Raw genomic sequence first — 18,713 nt, forward strand, 5'->3', positions numbered from 1 at the left:
TTACCCTTCTTGGACGTTTTTATTTCCTTCCTTAAATCTGAGGAGTTTCAGGACTGAAAAAGAGTTTCATTCCCACCCCCATCCCTGAAGTATACGAAAGTACTTTTCTAGTTTGGATATCCATGAAGGCTGCAAAGCAGAGACCAAGAATGTTAATAAAATGGGATAGAAACGTCAGAAGGAAATCAGAGCCAATGAAACATTTTTTTAAATAGAGAATGAGATCACAATTAAATATGTACAAATGAGGTTTATATGTGGAGAATAAATCTACTTTGAAGATCTAGGCCCTCTGGGAATTCTGAATCAAGAACACGCTTTGGTGGTTTATGAAAGCCTATGTCTTCTCTGCAGTTATTGTGACATGTCTATTGTGAATTGCAGGGATGTTCAATATACCCTGAAAAATGGACAGAATAAATTGAAGGGGAGAGGAAAGGAATGTTCATCTCAGCTTGGTTCAATCAATGATGCTGGGGATAGAGAATGTGGCAGGTTTAATTTGGTTACGGAACAATTATATGGAAATTTGTAACAAAGGTTACTTTAAAATTTTAAATCGGAGAGCAGATATTTTTGCAACTCAAACATCTTGGGTTGAGCTCTCCCTATCCCCCACAATTCACTGAAAAATGTAGCACTACAAAATCCCTGTTCAATAATTCATATTAAACTTCGTCTTCTAAACAAGGGATGGCCAGATGCCACCGAGGCCGTGGTGCACTTCGTTGTATGAGTTGTGAGTTTTGTGTGCTGTGTTGTTTCTAATGTCTAACACACCATACATCCCCTAGTTCACATTTTGGTTGCAGACTTAATTTATCCCTTAAAGCAATAGTGAATGGATTTATTCCCAATGTGAGAAGCACTTGTTGATCAGAAGTTAGCATATTATTAAGTAAAAAAAAAAAAAAATAGAATGTGTTTTTTTCCTACCTCTGGAGGTTTTGGTTTTGTTTGTATTCATGAAAACACAGCCTAGGGTTAAGCTTTCAGCTTCATATATTTCTCTTGCTTTTCTGTTTGCGCTACTTTAGGAAGTAGAGGGATTTGAGGAGTTTGATTTAACAATACTGATCCTAAAATGTTTAATGATACAATGATATGTAGGCAAAGTTTATAGGAGACATCAAATTCTTAAGAAGGGAGAGAACTAGTACCAACATCAATTTTGGAGGGATTGGATATGGCTTTAGGGATCTCCAAGCAGAATCTATTTCTGCTTAGAGATGGGATTCAAATATAATGAAGTTGAAAGTGAGTTGAGGCAGGGAGAGGGTGTGTCTGGGCAACTGTAGCTCATGTTTAAAGGCCTCAAGGATGTGAAAGCTGCCAGGGCTGAGAGTAGACTTGTCTCCCCACCTGCCAGGTGGGAGAGTTGGACTAAGTGTGAGGCTTCAAAACCAGAAATCTTCAACAGACTAATTTGGGGAGATTTTAGGAACTACACATGGAGGGGAAGAGATTAGTATGCATGCATCCTTGATTTAAGAACCACTAGAATAGATTTCCTCAGCAAATAGTAACTGACTGCCTCTTTGGCATTGAGGATATGGTTGAGAAATAATATCCCTGTTCCCATGGATTTTTATTGAAATACTGAGGAAGGCATGAAATAGGGCAGGAGGAGACAGATGGGTGAACAAAATCATCCCAGATAATGTTAATGAAGGAAGCCAGGTCATGTAATTGAAGGTGGGTAATGGGATAGAGCAAAGGAGAAATGATAATACTCATCTTGTATTAACTGGGAAATTAGTCACTGCACATAAGATAGCCTAGTGCCTAGAAATGTTAGTCCCCCTGCTCTTCTAGAGAATGGTGATACTGAAATAGGCTGTCCTGTTCTTTCTACCACAAGCTGCCCTCCCCATATCTGCATGTGGTAGTGAAAATATGAAAATTCCCCTCTGTTCAGGGTGGGAAGAAGGGGTTAAGGTGAATGTACTGTATGGATGCAAGGAGACTTTCATCAAATATGAATATGTTAAGAAAAACAGTCATGGTCCCTGTACTCACAGCTTTTAGAATCAAGTTAGAAGGCTCCTTGCATGATTCTGCTACTGATGTTGAAGATGCAAGGCCAGGTGTGAGAAGCGTTGGTTTGCCCGAGAAGCAGCTAGGTGCCACCAAATCCCACCACTAACAGAATCAAAGACAAATCAAAGACTGCATGCTCCAAGGTGGTCTCACCTTCAAAGGGTTGGTGTCTCCTCCTCCCCCCACCCCAATATTCCGAGGCAAACAGGAAGCATCAGGGAAGTTTGGAACAGTTGCTTGCTGGACTAAAATAAGAGAATAGTGGGGGAGGCATTGGTAAAATGGTGAATAGGTTGGTCTAGGGTTCGGGGAACCTGCGTCACAGTCCTGACTCTGTCACTCACAAGCCAAGTCACCTAAGATAAGTCACTAGTCTTGGGAGCCTAGATTTCTACATTAATAGAATGAGTGTGTTCAACTGCTTGATTTCTGAGGCCTTTTGGGCTCTGACAACTGTCTTCTAAATACTGCTTTCGTTAGGCACTTTTGTCAAGATCCTTGCCACAGCTGTCCACCAGGCCTATTTATCTGGGATAGATGCTTACATCAGCTTGCTTCTCTCTTAATGGTGCTAATCATTTAGTGACGGTTACTAAAAGCTTTCTGTTTAGTTTTACTTAGTGTTTTTTTTTTTTTTAAGATTTTATTTATTTATTTGACAGAGAGAGAGACAGCTAGAGAAGGAACCCAAGCAGGGGGAGTGGGAGAGGGAGAAGCAGACTTCCCGCTGAGCAGGGAGCCCGAGGTGGGGCTTGATCCCAGGACTCCGGGATCATGACCTGAGCCGAAGGCAGACGCTTAACGACTGAGCCACCCAGGCGCCCCGAGTTTCACTTTGTGTTTTAAAGACTTCCCTCTTAGTTAACTTGAAGAGGGGGGGAGTTTCGTAGGTATATATGAAATCCCAAAGGTAAAGGTCTGAGTTGCCTCTACCCTCTGTGTTCGTTTGGTACGACTGCTGTAATAAACGGCCACAGGCTAGATGGATCCAACAGCAGAACTGGATCTTCTCACAGTTCTGGAGGCTGGACATCATCCAGGTGCCAGCGCGGTGGCTTCCTCTTTGGCTTCTCTCCTTGGCTTGTGGATGGCCACCCTCTGGCCTCTTCACATGGTCTTCCCTCTGGGCATACACATCCCCAGTGTCTCTCTGTATGTCCTCATCTCCTCTTTTTATAAGGGCACCAGTCAGATTGGATTAGAGCCCACTCTAATGGCCTCATTTTAATTTAATTACCTCTTTGAAGGCCCTCTCTCCAAATATAGTCACCTTAGGAGGTACTGGGCGTTAGGGTCTCAGCATATGAATTTTAGGGGAACCCATTGAGTCCATAACACCCTCTTTGAGTTGTCTCAACAATGAGAAGCATTTGACTTGGTAACTATGTTAGTGACCTGTGGCTACTGTTACAAATTACCAGAAACTTGGTGACTTAACACAGAGAACTTTATTCTCACATTTCTGGACTCCAGAAGTCCAAAAATCAAGGTATTAGCAGGGCTACGATCTCTCTGGAGGTTCTAGGGGAATCCTTCCTTGACTTTCAGCTTCTGGTGGCTCCAGGCATTCCTTGGCTTGTGGCTACATCAACCAGACTCTGCCTCTGTTACCCCAAAGCCCCTTCTGCTCTGTGTTCACGTCTCCTCCTCTTCTGTCTCTTGTAAGTGCTCTTGTTGGATTTGAAACATATGTCTGTGCACAGATGATGCCACATGGTAGCAAGCATTTATGAATGTTACAGTTTTTTTTCTAGAGATATTCCTGGTTTTGTGGTTGACGACAGACTCAAAATCATATATTGGGAATCAAGACTCATGGATTACAGATTAGTACTTTATACCTACCATAAAGTAGCATGCTGACAGCTTTATTAAGGTTTGCTGATTGTACCATCACTCTGTTGTTTCTCTAGCGAAGCATAAAGTGATTTATGACAGATTCCTAATACAAAAATAGCACAGGAATGATAAAATAATACTAAAGGGTTTATATGTTCTTTTTGGCATAAAATATATGTTAGCATATTTCACGGGGTCCCTTTATAGATAGTTCAGAAATATACTCATCATTGTTACTGAAGAATTGTCAATGATAGCATTATGTAGTTAAAATATTAAAACTATTTTTTTCTATCATGGAGATTTCATGATAGCAAAACCTAAAGCATGCAGAATGCTAGTGAAAAGGATATTTGGCTGATAGAAATTTCTGGTTGATTGAGTATTGGGCAGAAAATCCATTCATTTTTAATACTTCTTAATATTTCTAAACATTTAAGATCTTTCTCTCTGCCTTATGAAGTTTAACAAAATGGACATAATTTAGCTTTTTCAGTTACATAATGAGAAACTATTGAATGGGTATGACCCCAGAAACTATTGAAAGGGTACGACCTCCTTTGCTTATTTATTTTTTTCCTTAATTAAAGACTGAATATGAGTTTTTGCTTCATTCTTATAAAAGTGGAGTTATTAAAAATCTGATTATTTGGATCAGATAGAAGATATAAAAAATCGATCATTTGAAATTTACTGCAATAGTAGCTTTAATATTTAGCTCAAGACCTTGCATATAATAAAACCTCAATAAACATGTTGAGTGAATTAATAGATGATAACTACAAATCCCCTTAATGTGATATAGCTCAAATATTGATAATGAGAAAAGAAGAGTCTGGGTCCTCCCTCTCTTCATCATTCTGCTTATTCAAGTTAAAGTCTCCTATTTACAGATTTATTATTATTTTTACTACATTAGGCCAAAGTATTTATTCATTCAGCAGTATTTATTGAGTGTCCATCTGCCAGACATTATTCTAGAAGTTGAGAATCCATCAGTTAAAGAAAAAAAAAAAAAAACAAGAATGGCCAACTCAGATGAGAACACATTATATAAATAAATTTGTTGGGGCACCTGGGTGGTTCAGTCAGTTAAGCGGCTGCATTGGGCTCAGGTCATGATCTTGGGCTCCTGAGATCCAGCCCCACATCAGGCTCCCTGCTCAGTGGGAAGTCTGCTTCTCCCTCTCCTTCTACTTCTCCCCCTTTTTGTGTTCTCTCACGCTCTCGTTTTCTCTCTCTCAAATAAATAAATAAATAAATAAAATCTTTAAAAAAAATTTGTGTGTGGGTGTGCAAATGTCTATTAAGTGCTTCAGAAAAGTCTCCTCTGTAAAGAAAGCAGTATGAAACAACATATGTATTATGAATAGGCTACTTTTATTCTTTGAAATATCTCAAAATGGATTTGTTTAAACATTATCAATATTTTTCATTTAATGTCATTATAGTAAATGGTCAGTTTAAAGAACTAGTATTATAGTTTCAAAATGAACTAAACTTCTATTTTACTAAACTGACTGTTTAATCAGTTCTGATGAAACAACTTATTTATTTATCCATACACATATAAACTGCCTCTGCTCTTCTGAGGTCTGAGAAGTGAAAGATGCTCTTCAGTAGGGATTTTTACCCACTGAAGCTTAGTGCGTGATAGCATTCTCAGATAACTGGATTTATATGAGAAATGAGAAATTTTATTTATTTATTTATTTATTTATTTTTAGATTTTATTTATTTGAGAGAGAGAGAGAAAGCACGAGCAAGGGGGGAGGGGAGAAGCAGGCTCCTCACTGAGCAGGGAGCTCGACATGGAGCTCAATCCTGGGATTCCAGGATCATGACCTGAGCTGAAGGCGGTCGCTTAACTGACTGAGCCACTCAGGCGCCCCAAGAAATGGTAAATTTTAATGTGTGCTTACGATGCCTAGACCTGTATTAAACGAGGATATGTAAATATGTGTTTGTATTTGTGCGTATGTGTGTTTGTATCCCTATCCCTGTTCCTCTCTCTGTTTCCATATGCCACTCAGGGCCTACAAGCTGACTTTTGCTGTGACTTCTCTATGTGGGACCACATGCCAGTCATTAGGATGACACTCCTCATCACCCTGCTTTTCTATTGTGTTCTTCATGCTGGTTGTGACAAGCCTTTGCCCACACCCACGCTCTTCTGGAGCATCTTGTGAGACGTGCTTTGCTCTACAAGTTGTTGTTTAACCCAGACAGACGATAAAAACCCTGAGGGGCTTTTCTCATTCCTTTCATTCTGGGGTGGTCATTTTTATTACTGCAAACACATGCTCACAAAATGCACATTACAGCAAATTTGGTATGGCTTGGCAGTTGAGCATAGTTCCCCCCACCCCATATAGGCAGTCTCATGGCATACTTTTAATACCATGGATAAAACAGAAGGAATAATCCTCTAAATGCTTTAAAACATTTGGATGCTTGTGTTTTTTCTTGACAAATCATCTGAATGATATTCTCATTTTTGTCCTTAAATCATCAGAAAGCTATGTATTTGGACAGAATTATCTTGAGATTCCTCTAACCCTACCCCCTATAGAATATATTTCACTGAGTAGCATTTTGGATTTTAGTCCCTGGCTTTGAATAAGGGGTGACTATGAGAAACAGAACTTGCTCCTTCGCTTGCTGTAGGAATCCTGTGAACAATTATCATCCACAACATAGAGAGACAGGAAAAAATACTGTCTGCGCCTCAGATAACTATGATATTGTAGGACCTAATTTTCTTTCCAGGTAGTGTAGGATAAAATAGAATACTGTGAAAAAGATAACAGGTAAAGCTATTCTGATCCCTAATTATTCCTTATTGTATCTGATACACAAGTAGTGGGTTTTTTTGGTTTGTTTTGTTTGTTTGTTTTGCTTTGGTTTTTGTTGTTGTTTTGTTTTTAAACTGTGTGGACAAAAGGGATTCTGGATTACCTACATTATACTCTGGTCCCTTTCACCCAGTGAGGCTCCATTTTAACTGAGTTTATTTAACACATTACAGTGTTAATGATAACGTTTAACATCTAGAATCCAGGTTCAGATAGCATGATGTACCTCCTTACACCATCTCTGGACCAGATCTCTGGACCAGATGGTTAAGTCCTTTGATTAGGAAACCTACTGAGCAGAATTTTAGGAGATGCTAAAGAACATAGTCTATGTGAGCTCTTTTGGTCCATTGTGTATGTAATATTTTGATCCATTATTTTTAGCTGTGGTCACCTTATAGTTGAGATAGTAAAAAGAGAGGCCAAAGAATGCCAACCAGTTGGGTTGCTGTGAGAATAGCCTGTGAACTAGAGTAAAAGCTAGTTTTTATCACCTGAAATGACTTGAAGAATCCCTGGTGGACAAATAGAAATGAGCTTTTAAAAACCAGAGTCAGCATGATCCAACAGAAGGAGGAGTTAAGGGACATGTTGAAGATAAGCATTTAAGGCCTATTTAAAACCTTTGAAATTATACAAGTGATGTATCTTCGCAAGAGAAAATTTGGAAGATACAGTTAAATGCAAATATCTCCTTATTCAGAGCTCTTAACTTTCCAGATGCATCCATAGATATTTAAAGTGCCTGTGCATGTTTGATCCTGGAGTATGAATGAATCTTCATGTAGGTAATGAGTTTCAGCATCCCTGCCCATCGAAGGACCCGGAAGAATCATCCTCTCTAGCAGTGTCCTTATATAGGAAGGAGTGAACACTGAGTTTAGTGGAAGAGTCATGGACAAAGCAATTTTGTACATGCAAGTGAATTATAGCTTGCTCAGCATCAGCACTGACCACCCTTTAGGCCCCACCTTTCCACACCCCACCCCTTAACATATTTTTGTGAAATATCGCTGAGTTCATTTGGAGCCAGATTTCAGTGTTGGTCTGTTGTGGATAACTCTGAGTTTTGTTTGTATGTTTCCTCATCACTGTAGATCTACACCTATGTCTTTGAAAACATCAAATTTGTCCGACTGGAAGCACTGCTGTTATCCTTGCTGAGCATCGTGGTGCTCGTTCTGGTTAAAGAGCTGAATGAACAGTTTAAAAGCAAAATTAAAGTTGTTCTTCCTGTTGATTTAGTTTTGGTAAGTATGAAATCAACATTTAGCATTCTGCCTTACAGTACTTGCCAGTTGTTGGGGTAACCTGCCGAGGTGCACTATATTGTCTGCAGTAACCCACAGCTATTCCTGTCTCTCATTAAAGGAGGGCTAATTTTGCATGGCTATACATTAATGTAAGAACAGGAAACATTTTGAGTAAATAATTTTAAAAAGGAGGCACACGTGTTTTCAATTTACACAGCATTTCTCATATGCTTGTAATTTTTTTACATAAATAATAGAACATATAGCTTAAGATTTTAAATTAGGAGACATTTCTGAGGGTGAGACTCAAAAGATTTCTGGAATGATTCTTTCCAAAGCAATAAAAAGGGACATCACATTCTATTGATGTGGCATCTGTAATGATATACATAGAAATATTATCAGTTGACAAATGTCCATTAATGATTGGTAGAGTTATTAACACTTTTTTTTTTTTTACTGACCTAATTTTGCTTTGTTGAAAGGATACTCATGATTTTCACTGGCCAGGGCTGGTTCTCTAAGATATTTTTTGTTGCTATACCTGGCAAAACAATGAATTATACTTTGCGTTAAGGTTTATGGTTTAAGGTTTATGGATTATGCATTAAAAAACACATTTTGAAATTTTAAGAGCCTCTAATGGGAACTCTTAATTAAGCAAAGCACTAAGTTGAAAATGTAATGTTAACACAACCACAGTCTACTAACTTAATCATTAATTGGCTTTAGTTTTTTAATGGTCTTTGGGTTACACATGTACAGAACAAGTGGTATCTAAATAATTTCACCTCTTGAAATATTCATTCATATTGCTGAAATGGTGTAGGTTTACATAAATAGATAAGCCTAGCACGTTGGAAATTATCTCTGAGGACTGTGACTTCTGTAGAACTCAGATGGATGGCCTCTCTCCATAGCTAGACCTTGTATGATTCTATACTCCTGATAATTTATGGAGATCCATGTAACATATGTGATCTATATAATGTATGTGTGTTTGTGTGTATTTCAAATAAGCCGTAAAAGTGGAGGGTACTGTGATTATTAGTAGTTCTCACAGCAACAACTGTGAAACATACCATTTTATTCCAAAATCCTATAGGTATTAAGAAATCTTATTATATCTTGGGAAGCTTTATTATATAAGTTGCATGAAACCAAAAACTGAAAATAATCGTAGGTAACAAGGCCTTTGAGCTAGTAATAAAAAAGTTACTTATTCAGTGTAAAAGTAGTAAGAATTATCCTTTATCCTTATAAAAAAAAGGAGAGGTAATTCTTATACAAGGTTGCCCCTAATATTTGCAAGATCCAAGGTAAAAGTACTAATGCAGGCCCCAATACTTAAAAGTTATAGATCAAAGTGTTAAATAAAACATGTTCTGGGGTGCCTAGGTAGTTCAGTTGGTTAAGCATCTGACTCCTGATTTCAGCTCAGGTCATGATCCCAGCGTTGTGAGTTTGAGCCCCATGTAGGACTCCATGTTGGACATGGAGCCTACCTAAGATTCTCTCTCTCCCTCTCCCCCTGCTCCTCCTTCCCCACCCCGCTTGCGTGCGCTCTCTCTCCAAAGAAACCCAAAAAACCCAAAAAACAAACAAACAAAAAACAGGTTCTGTTTTCCTATATTGACTAAAACACCTTAGTGATTACCTTGAAAGGTCAGAATAGAGAATTCTCCATTGTTTGAGTTCTGCCAGAATGAGGCAGCATGGGGAGAGCCCACTCCTTGGCCTGACCCTTCTCTTCCTACTCCAGCTCTGTCTCACCTACAAGGGGATTCGTATGTATATGTGTGGCTATTCCTGCCCCAGTATCCAAGCTCCAAACACATCCTTACTCTTTCATCACCAAAACTGTTCCCAGACCTCTTCATGGGCCACACTGGGAGGATGAACCTGGGGGGAACAGGCTTGGGGCCATTGGAGCAGGAAACTGTAGATTCCTGAGTATCCAAAGTGTGGTCCAGAAAGATGAGTACTGGTGAGTTGTGCACATCCCCTCACCCTTACAAAGCTCTCATTTTATGGGGAGCACTACAGTTAGAGGAGGACCAGATCAGAACTGCCTAAAGCACTGGGCCTGCCTGGACTGGGATCCCCTGTTGCCCAAGTCTAAGGTCAGTGCTGGCCTTATACACATATGTAATATTAAAATAACATTGAAGAGGCACCAATGATTCAGCTGATAAAGGAAGTTTAATTTTGGCAAAGAGATATAGTGAGGAAATAAGACATTGTCTGAAAGCCAATCAGTGGCTTAAGTTAGTTAATTTTAATATTGACTATAGGTATTGAACATCGCATATTCTTCCATTTTCAATAAGGAACCAATATTTTGTGGCTATGGCATATTTTCTTTTACAGCTCACAGTATTTTCTGACCTGATATAAATATTTCATGGAACTTATTAACAATTAAAATTTATTAATCATCTGAGGAATTTTTGAATATGTTAATGCTTCTGATTCTAATAACCTGAACTTTTAACTACTTATTCTTCATCAGATAACACTATTATATCATAATATTTATTAAGTTTAACAATATAACCTGTGCAGTTTTGTTGCCTTTTAAAAAAATCCTCAAGGCTGTTTTGCTTTTTAAGTCTATTTGATGTTTTAAAGCCCTCTGTAAATTCAGTTAAATATCATTACAGAGAACAGAAATACACAGATAGGAAAAATCCCTACAAAATAATATTATTGGGCATTAATTGCTAAATATGTCTTAATTTGCTAATGTGATTTTGTTATACCTTTTTTTTCTGTCATGTGTATGGTAAATTTGTACTTTATTTTTTTAAAGATTTTATTTATTTATTTGAGAGAGAGAGTGAGAGCACATGAGAGGGGGGAGGGTCAGAGGGAGAAGCAGACTCCCTGCCGAGCAGGGAGCCCGATGCGGGACTCGATCCAGGGATTCCAGGATCATGACCTGAGCCGAAGGCAGTCGCCCAACCAACTGAGCCACCCAGGCGCCCGGTAAATTTGTACTTTAAACAGATAATTGGTATGTCTCTTTTTAACAAAAAAAGTATAGTATATAAGTAGTTACAAGCTAATACCAAACTGATACCGTAACCATGTGAAATTTCCAGTACCTACTAAAATTACAAGAAGAATGAAAAGAGAATGTGAAAATGGATGGAAAACATGGGGGTGGCATGGCTAGAATAACAGAGACTGAACCGGGTTCTGAACATACATTTTAAAGGTGATGATGTATACAGGCAGAGAACACCTGAACTTGCCTATCATAGGTCATATAGAGCATAGGGAACCTGAGACTCCATGGAGGTAATTTTAAAAACAGTGAGTCCAGCATATTATTAACTAGTGTATTTTACTTCAAGAAATAGTAAAAGCTCAAAATTCAAAATTACAAGGAGACTGTAAATCATCATTGGTTACTAACCTATATAGGTATATTAATGCAACATCTCAAACTCTTGAAAAGTTGGCATCATAGAGGGAAGTCATGCTGTGTTATAAAGCATTCCTTCATGTTCCAGGAGACAAGTATTTAGGTTGGTTGTAATATCTGTACACACACACATACACTCCTATATTCTATTCTGTGCCCCTTCAAAATCAGTCACAATTGGATTGACAGTTTGGGAAGGATATTAGAAAAACTATATTATTGGGAGGCCATTTGATTTTTGAGACTGCAAAGCAAGTGTGCTCAAATTTCAGAGGCATTTTTTTGATTCTTAAGATTTTCTTAATTTTTAAAAGTCTGTGCAACTGCTACATTACTCTTGACAATCATGGGACACATAAACAATGTTTACTTTTAGAAGTAGTTTCAAGGTGTTTGAGAGGCCAGTAATAATTTTCTTTTTCTTTTTTCAAATGGAACCACACAGATTATTGCTGCATCATTTGCTTGTTATTGTACCAATATGGAAATCACATATGGATTAGAAGTAGTTGGTCATATTCCAGAAGGGTAATGTAGTCTTTTTCTTTCTTTCTTTTGTGTTTGTTTGTTTGTTTGTTTGTTTGTTTTTGATGGAGGAAAGGTCTTGGAGTAGGTGGCTATGGATTTCATTTCTTTCAAAGGCCCTCTATAGGACAAATTCTAATTAATTTCTATTTGAAAATGATAGAAACAAACAATACACCTATGGAGAAAGAGTAACTTCTTAAACTGTGTACCTATTACTAGGGAAGCTGACAACTATTTTATACAGCATTGCTTCAGGTAAAAGATTTGGAAATTATTTACAAAGATATTATTTGGGGAAAAAAGGAGGGCATTGAATTTTCAAATTATAGTCATGCTCTGAGATTTATTGTTCCCTATTCCACTCATGTATTCTTATGACTATTTTTATTTCACTTAAAACGTACTAAAAGCACACAAGCATCATCTGAAATAGCTACCCCATAGGCCTGGGTGGTGTATAATGGTAAGAGAGGGTAGAAGTAGAGCAGAGGGTATGGTTTTCTCAAAGCCGTCCTCTGGACCCTAAGAGGAAGGTTAACAAGAAGTGTTCACCCTAAAAGGGCAAAACATTGAGGCAAATATAGCCTGAAGGAACACAAAGACATCTTAGGGAAGAGAGGGGTGTCCATAGGGTTATTCCCTCCTAATGGGCTGTATATATACCGGTATTTATGAATGTGGGGCAAAGTTACAGTTGTTTCCTCTATATTTTTATCTTCCAGTCCCAAATTTTGGTTTCTAATTACATTAAAATGGAGGAACAGTAGAGGTTGAAAAGATAATTAAATAAATTAGATAATTAAAAAAATCTGTCTTTAACCTTTAACCTTTATGTAGATGCAGGCTAATGGTTATTATTTAAATCAACTTGGGTTTTCTTTAGGGTTCTCTACTTTTCCACCTTCAGAAGTCAATTTATTGACTAGGTCAGTTTATTGTTATTAATAATTAGGCAAGCTCAATTTTTATGAAACAAAAGTTCTTATACTTTGAAATGGCAGCATTCTTGTATATCATATTAAGATATCTTAGGGCCTGTAATGTTACGAATCAATTTCTCTTGGGTGTAAACTTTAGTAAGTGGATAAAATAAATCATGCCTCTCCCCCACCTGCCTTAATTCTCCTTTATTTTGAATGACCTTTCCAGACCCATTCTCTGAAGGAATTATAGAAAGAGTGTGGCATTGAAAAGAGACAGTGAACCCCAGCTCTACCATTCACTTTGTGATTTAGATGCCTTACCTAAACTTTCTTAAAATGTTCTCTCCACCGTAGAGTGCACGAGTGGTACTCAGGGTGGGTTGTGTGGACGATTAAATGAAACAGCTAATTGAGAGGGCTGAACATTCCACTTTCTTGCTGATATTAAGTCAACATGATTTATCTTCCCTTTTTCTTCTACTTTTTCCCCAGAGGGATTTTTTGTTTGTTTGTTTTTGGAGGAGAAGTAAGTCCTCCAAAGCATCATCAGGGATAAATAAACAAGGTCCCTTGGCTCAAGTGGTTTTCAAAAGACAAGGAGACAATGGCTGGGTATTAGTTGAAAGAAGTATTTTAAACACTTCTTTAAAACTGGGGAACTGTATTTTGCAATAGAGGGTAGATGGAGCCTTTACAGACATTTTTCTTAACATATGTGATGCATAGTTAAGTGTACTGTGAAAGGATTGAGTTAAAAACATAATTAAGATTATGAACTCAATGGCCCATTTAGGGATTAGCTCAAGAATTGTAGCTCACAGTAAACCATTGTTTGCATACAACACTGTAGTACTCAGCGCAGGAAGTACAGTTTTTAATGCCTGCCAAATACGTATTTGGAAAGGTTTGAATGAAAGAACACTCGAGATTTGCTTTTGTTCTGATACAGGAAATTTTTGTCGAGTCAGAGTTCTGTAGCGTAACCTGGGCGTAAATGCCGATGGATGCATGGAGCCCGTCTCTGTGGCGATCCTTGTGATTTTGCCTTTCTGCTAAATAATATTGAAAACAAAGCACTTCTAACTGCAAGGCTGCCTGGTTTTCACATGAGTGTTTCACTTTTTCTGTGTAAACTTCGTAGTCATTACCACAGTTGAACTCAGTGCAAGTTGCTACAGAAATTACATGAAAATTGATGACTTCAGTATGGTCTTTCTTTCCATAGAATCCCTCCACCTAGAGCTCCCCCGATGAATGTCCTCTCTGCAGTAATCACTGAAGCTTTTGGAGTGGCACTCGTCGGCTATGTGGCCTCCCTGGCTCTGGCTCAAGGATCTGCCAAAAAATACAAATATTCAGTTGATGACAACCAGGTGGAGTACGCCTCAGCCCCCCTCCACGGCTGTTGTGTCTGGTACTCCGTACTACCAGACCCTGAGAATGTTGAACTTACGAGAAATATAACTTTCCTAAGTGTATAGCAAGAATGGGTAGAACAAAACAAAAATCTCTAAATCATTCATAGAAAGCTGAAAATGTGGCCTTCATGGGTTGGTTTATAATATACATTTTTTTTTTCCATAGGGAGAGGGACATCTTGATGTCCTTTCTGATTTTAGGATAGAATCTACATATATTTCTCATTGCATGCTGACTTTTAAAAATCATGGATTTCAAAGTAAAAATAACACTAGTATTACTTATTCGTGTTAGTAAAAAACTAAAGGGTGCAAGGGTTTATTCTAAGAATACCAAAGAATGAAAATTTTACTGATTATATTTCTGAATTGACTTCTGCTAGTTTCTTATTTCAATCCTGTGGCCCTACATGTCTGCACAGTTCTGCAGAGGTAGATGTGGAATAGTGGTTATGAACGGCCTATTACCTGTGTCTAAATCTCACTCTAACACTATGTGCCCTTAATTGGTTCTGTGCCCCATTTTGTTATCTGTGAAAAAAAAAACAACACAGATTTATTCATTTAACAGATGTGTATTGACCTCTACCATGTCCCAGACACTGGTCTAGGAACAAGGGATGCAATGGTATATGACAGACCATGTCGTTCCTCATCTCAAACCCTCCCAATGGCTTCCCATCATGTGCAGATAAAATGCCTCTTTTCCAAAGCTTACAGGGCCCTTCACGACCTGCCACCATCCCTGTCCTCTGTGATCTCATATCCTTTTACACTCTGTCTTTGCCACACTTACTGCCTTGCTTTACCTTGGCCCCACTAATCATGTTTCTGACTCAGGACATTTGTACTTGATGCTCTCTTTGCCAAGAACTCTGTTCTCTCAGATATCTGCATGCCTCTTTTATTCAAATGTTCCCTTCTCAGGGAGGCCTTCCTTGGTAAACTAAAATCCTAAACGCAGATTTTTCCACTCCCTTCTCTGCTTTGCTTTTCATATTAATCTTGTTTAGTGTCAGCATTTGCTCACTAGAGTGCTAGCTCTCTGAGGGCAGGGATGTTTGCCTGTTTTGTTTACTGGCAACAGCAGAAGCAGGAAAACATCAGGAGGCTTTTGCAATAATCCAGGTGACATTTGATGACTTGGACCCGGATATAACAGTACAAGAGATGAGAAGTAGACGGATTCTGGATTGGATGTGGATACCCTCTGGGAAAAGGGGAAGGAGTAAAAAATATCTCTAATGCTTTTGGTCTAAGCAACTGGAACTTGAGGTGGGGAAGAATGTGGGAGGACCCGGTTGGGGATGGTAGAGAGCAATAACCCGTTTTGGTTAAGTTTGGGATACCTGTCAGCCATCCACATGGAGATCCTAAGTAGCAGGTTGGCCGTATGAGTCTGAAGTACAGAAGAGTGGCCCAGGCTAGAGATGTAAATTTGAGAGTTGTCAATGTGTATTTGGGTAGCTAAGATCAGAGAGAGAAGTGGTCCAATATTTGTGATTGGTTAGATGAGAAAGAACCATAAAGAAAATGGAGAAGTGGTGGCCAGGGAGGTAGGAGGAAAACAGGAGGGTGTGAGGTCCTAGGAGGACCTAGAAGGAACCTTTAAGGAGGAGGAAGTGAGCAACTATCTCAGAGTCCACTTTTAGGTCAGGTAGGTAAGAAATAACCACTGGATTTAGCATTGTGGAGGTCATTGGTGGAGTGGTGGGAGTATTTCCGTAGAAGGTGGTTATGAGCATTAAATGCTTAGAACAGTTTCTGGCTTGTTGTAAGCACTCAATAAAAGTTAGCTATTTTTTTTTTTTTTAAATAATGGTTAAGTCACAACAAATGGGGAGCATAGAAATTGAATACAAATGAGCCTCATCCTTTGACAGGATGTCCCTGTGGTCTCCAAAAGTTGATTGTGATTAAGTAGTATATTCTCTTATTATCAATCTTGTAGGAATTTTTGGCCCATGGCCTCAGCAATGTGATTCCTTCATTTTTCTTCTGCATACCAAGTGCTGCCGCCATGGGAAGGACTGCTGGTCTGTACAGCACAGGGGCGAAGACGCAGGTAACATCATTGTTAGAATGGACCAAAAAACTGCTGGTTGCTCTCCTTTTTGGAAAGGGGGAAAATTGAGCTCCTCTCTAAAGTCCTTTCTGATTTTAGGATAGAATCTACATATATTTATCATTGCATGCTGACTGAAATAAAGAGAATATTTTCCCTTCTTCAATTTTTTTTTTTTAACTAGTTTCAAGAAAGTCTATTTCTCTCTCTCTTTCTTATGAATGATCCTTCCAGAAGCCCAGTTGACTCAGTGAGCAGACAGAAATCCTACTAGTGGCTGGGTTATTGTTGGCAATCTTTGAATAAAGCTCCCTCTAGTGGTGCTGCTGATTTTGTGTTTTGCTAATCTAACCAATTTGAAAATTTTCCATTCTTGTTCATTTCCTTTAAATAAAATTAAATCAATTATATGTAAAATCTGTCCTTGACGCTGACATTTCTGTCTATAGAGATGTACAAGTATATACACGAGTGAGAAGTCATCTGTGCACATTTTAGGTTAAGGAAACAATTATATATTTTTAGGAACTTAAATCAGTTCAACATTTATTGAGAGCCTGCTATATACCGGGTATTATGCTGGGTACCAGTAGGCAGACAGTGGTGATAATGAAGATGTTGTTTTGATGATGATGATGGTGGGAACATTGGTGGAGGCATATATTAAGTATGTCATACTTTTTATATAAATGTATGTGTCATATGTATATGTCATACTTTTTATATAAATGGACTCTTTTAACCTTTAGGCAACTCTATGGAGGAGGTATAATTATTATCCTCAGCTTCCACTTGAGAGAGTTGAGGAAAAGAGGGTTAAAATAACTTACCCAGGTCACAGAGCTCATGAGTGGCAGAGCTGGGATTTGAACCCAAATAGATCAACCTCAACCTCAAACCTTGCACTTTTAAGTACTGTTTCATATACAAAAATTTATGCAGATGTTACTATAAGAAATTAATATTAACATCTAACCATTATTAAAACAATTCACATTGATTAACACTGGAATTGAATGAGAATTCATAAAACATTTTATGTGATGATTCAAACATTTATTAGGGGTCTACTTTATATTAAGTCATTTTGGGGGGTTGTAGAAGAATAAATTTGAAAAAGATATGGTTCTTGACCTTGGGGGCAAGTGGCAAGAGAAAGACGGGTAAATGGAAATTAAAATATAGCATAAATGTAACTAATAAAATTACTGATGAATGTACCGTGGAGCAGAAAGGAAGCAGCAACAAATTCTGAATGTATAATAATTTCAGAGATAATTGCCACAACTCATGAGCTGAGATGTGACGTCCTCATTCAACCTTGTTTTACATGACAGTTTGATTAGCTTTTATGCAGCTAGTGACTTCAAGCATAGGTTTATCATGTGAACCAGCATGAACACTTCCAAACTGGACTCTCAAGTGTTTGGGGGCTAAATTTGAATGTTTAAGACATAGTGTACTCAGTATCATCCCCAACTCTGAAGACACTTCTATCTATAAAATTCTAGGATTCTATAGTAGTTTCTCTAGAAACCTGGTTTCTCGCAACAGGGGGAGTATATTCGATTTCCTCTCTTCATGTTCAGGCTAGATAAATAAAGAAATTGGCTAAGGGCATACCAGAGCCTGGGCTTGTGGTCTGGCTCCATCACCAGTAGTTGAGTGACTTAACACAGGTAACCTGACCTCTCTAGCCTAACTGGACTTGGCTGGTGAAGTATTTGTCATAGGGATTATATGAGTTAATACATGCGTAGTTTGCCCAAAGCCTGAGCACTAAATAAATACTCCTTCAATGTTAACAATGATCATCGATGGCATTATTATTATCGTTAAATATTTTTATTATAATAAAATCTTTCCAGAACCTTTTGTTTGACATTTAATATTAAAACATCCTGGTTTGATTGTGATGCAGTAAAGGCAGTTTCTGTTCCAAGTTGCCCCTCCAACTTGCTGGGGATGTTGAACAGGTTAGCATCTTCATCCATCACATGGACGAGAGAAGGTTGGAATGTGAGATGTCCTCCACCTGAGTGTGTATCAGACCTGGAGTTTCCTTAGGCTTTTACTACTTTTCCAATTAATTTAGTAGTAACAAAACTGTCTCTTTAATCTTTGTGACTTTAAAGATTGAATGTCTAAGGGGAAAGCACGTTGAGAAAACGTTATTTTTAAATCTTGGATTTTTTTTTTAACCATTCTAGTTGGACATACATGTGTTCGACTGATAGGGTGGGGATGGAGGGGCCGCTTTCTCTGTTGTGCGGGCCACATGTTTGAATGATAAGAGCAACAGAACTTTTCTAATGACTTCTCAGAGTTATTTTCTGCATGGTGTTTTATCCTAGACTTCAGA

General features: G+C 38.2%; 1 protein-coding gene across 1 annotated transcript in view; it reads left to right on the forward strand.

Annotated features, from left to right (window-relative positions):
• SLC26A7 (solute carrier family 26 member 7) overlaps window positions 1-18,713 on the forward strand; it is a 109,350-nt gene that overhangs the window by 52,387 nt on the left and 38,250 nt on the right. The window contains exons 6-9 of the mRNA XM_006742779.3: window positions 7,832-7,984; window positions 11,863-11,945; window positions 14,094-14,241; window positions 16,238-16,351. Of these exons, the coding sequence (XP_006742842.2) occupies window positions 7,832-7,984; window positions 11,863-11,945; window positions 14,094-14,241; window positions 16,238-16,351 (498 nt within the window). The remainder of the gene's footprint in view (window positions 1-7,831; window positions 7,985-11,862; window positions 11,946-14,093; window positions 14,242-16,237; window positions 16,352-18,713) is intronic.

The sequence above is a fragment of the Leptonychotes weddellii genome, chromosome 4 (assembly GCF_054177405.1).
Source record: "Leptonychotes weddellii isolate Sample4059 chromosome 4, ASM5417740v2, whole genome shotgun sequence".
Lineage (NCBI taxonomy): Eukaryota > Metazoa > Chordata > Mammalia > Carnivora > Phocidae > Leptonychotes > Leptonychotes weddellii.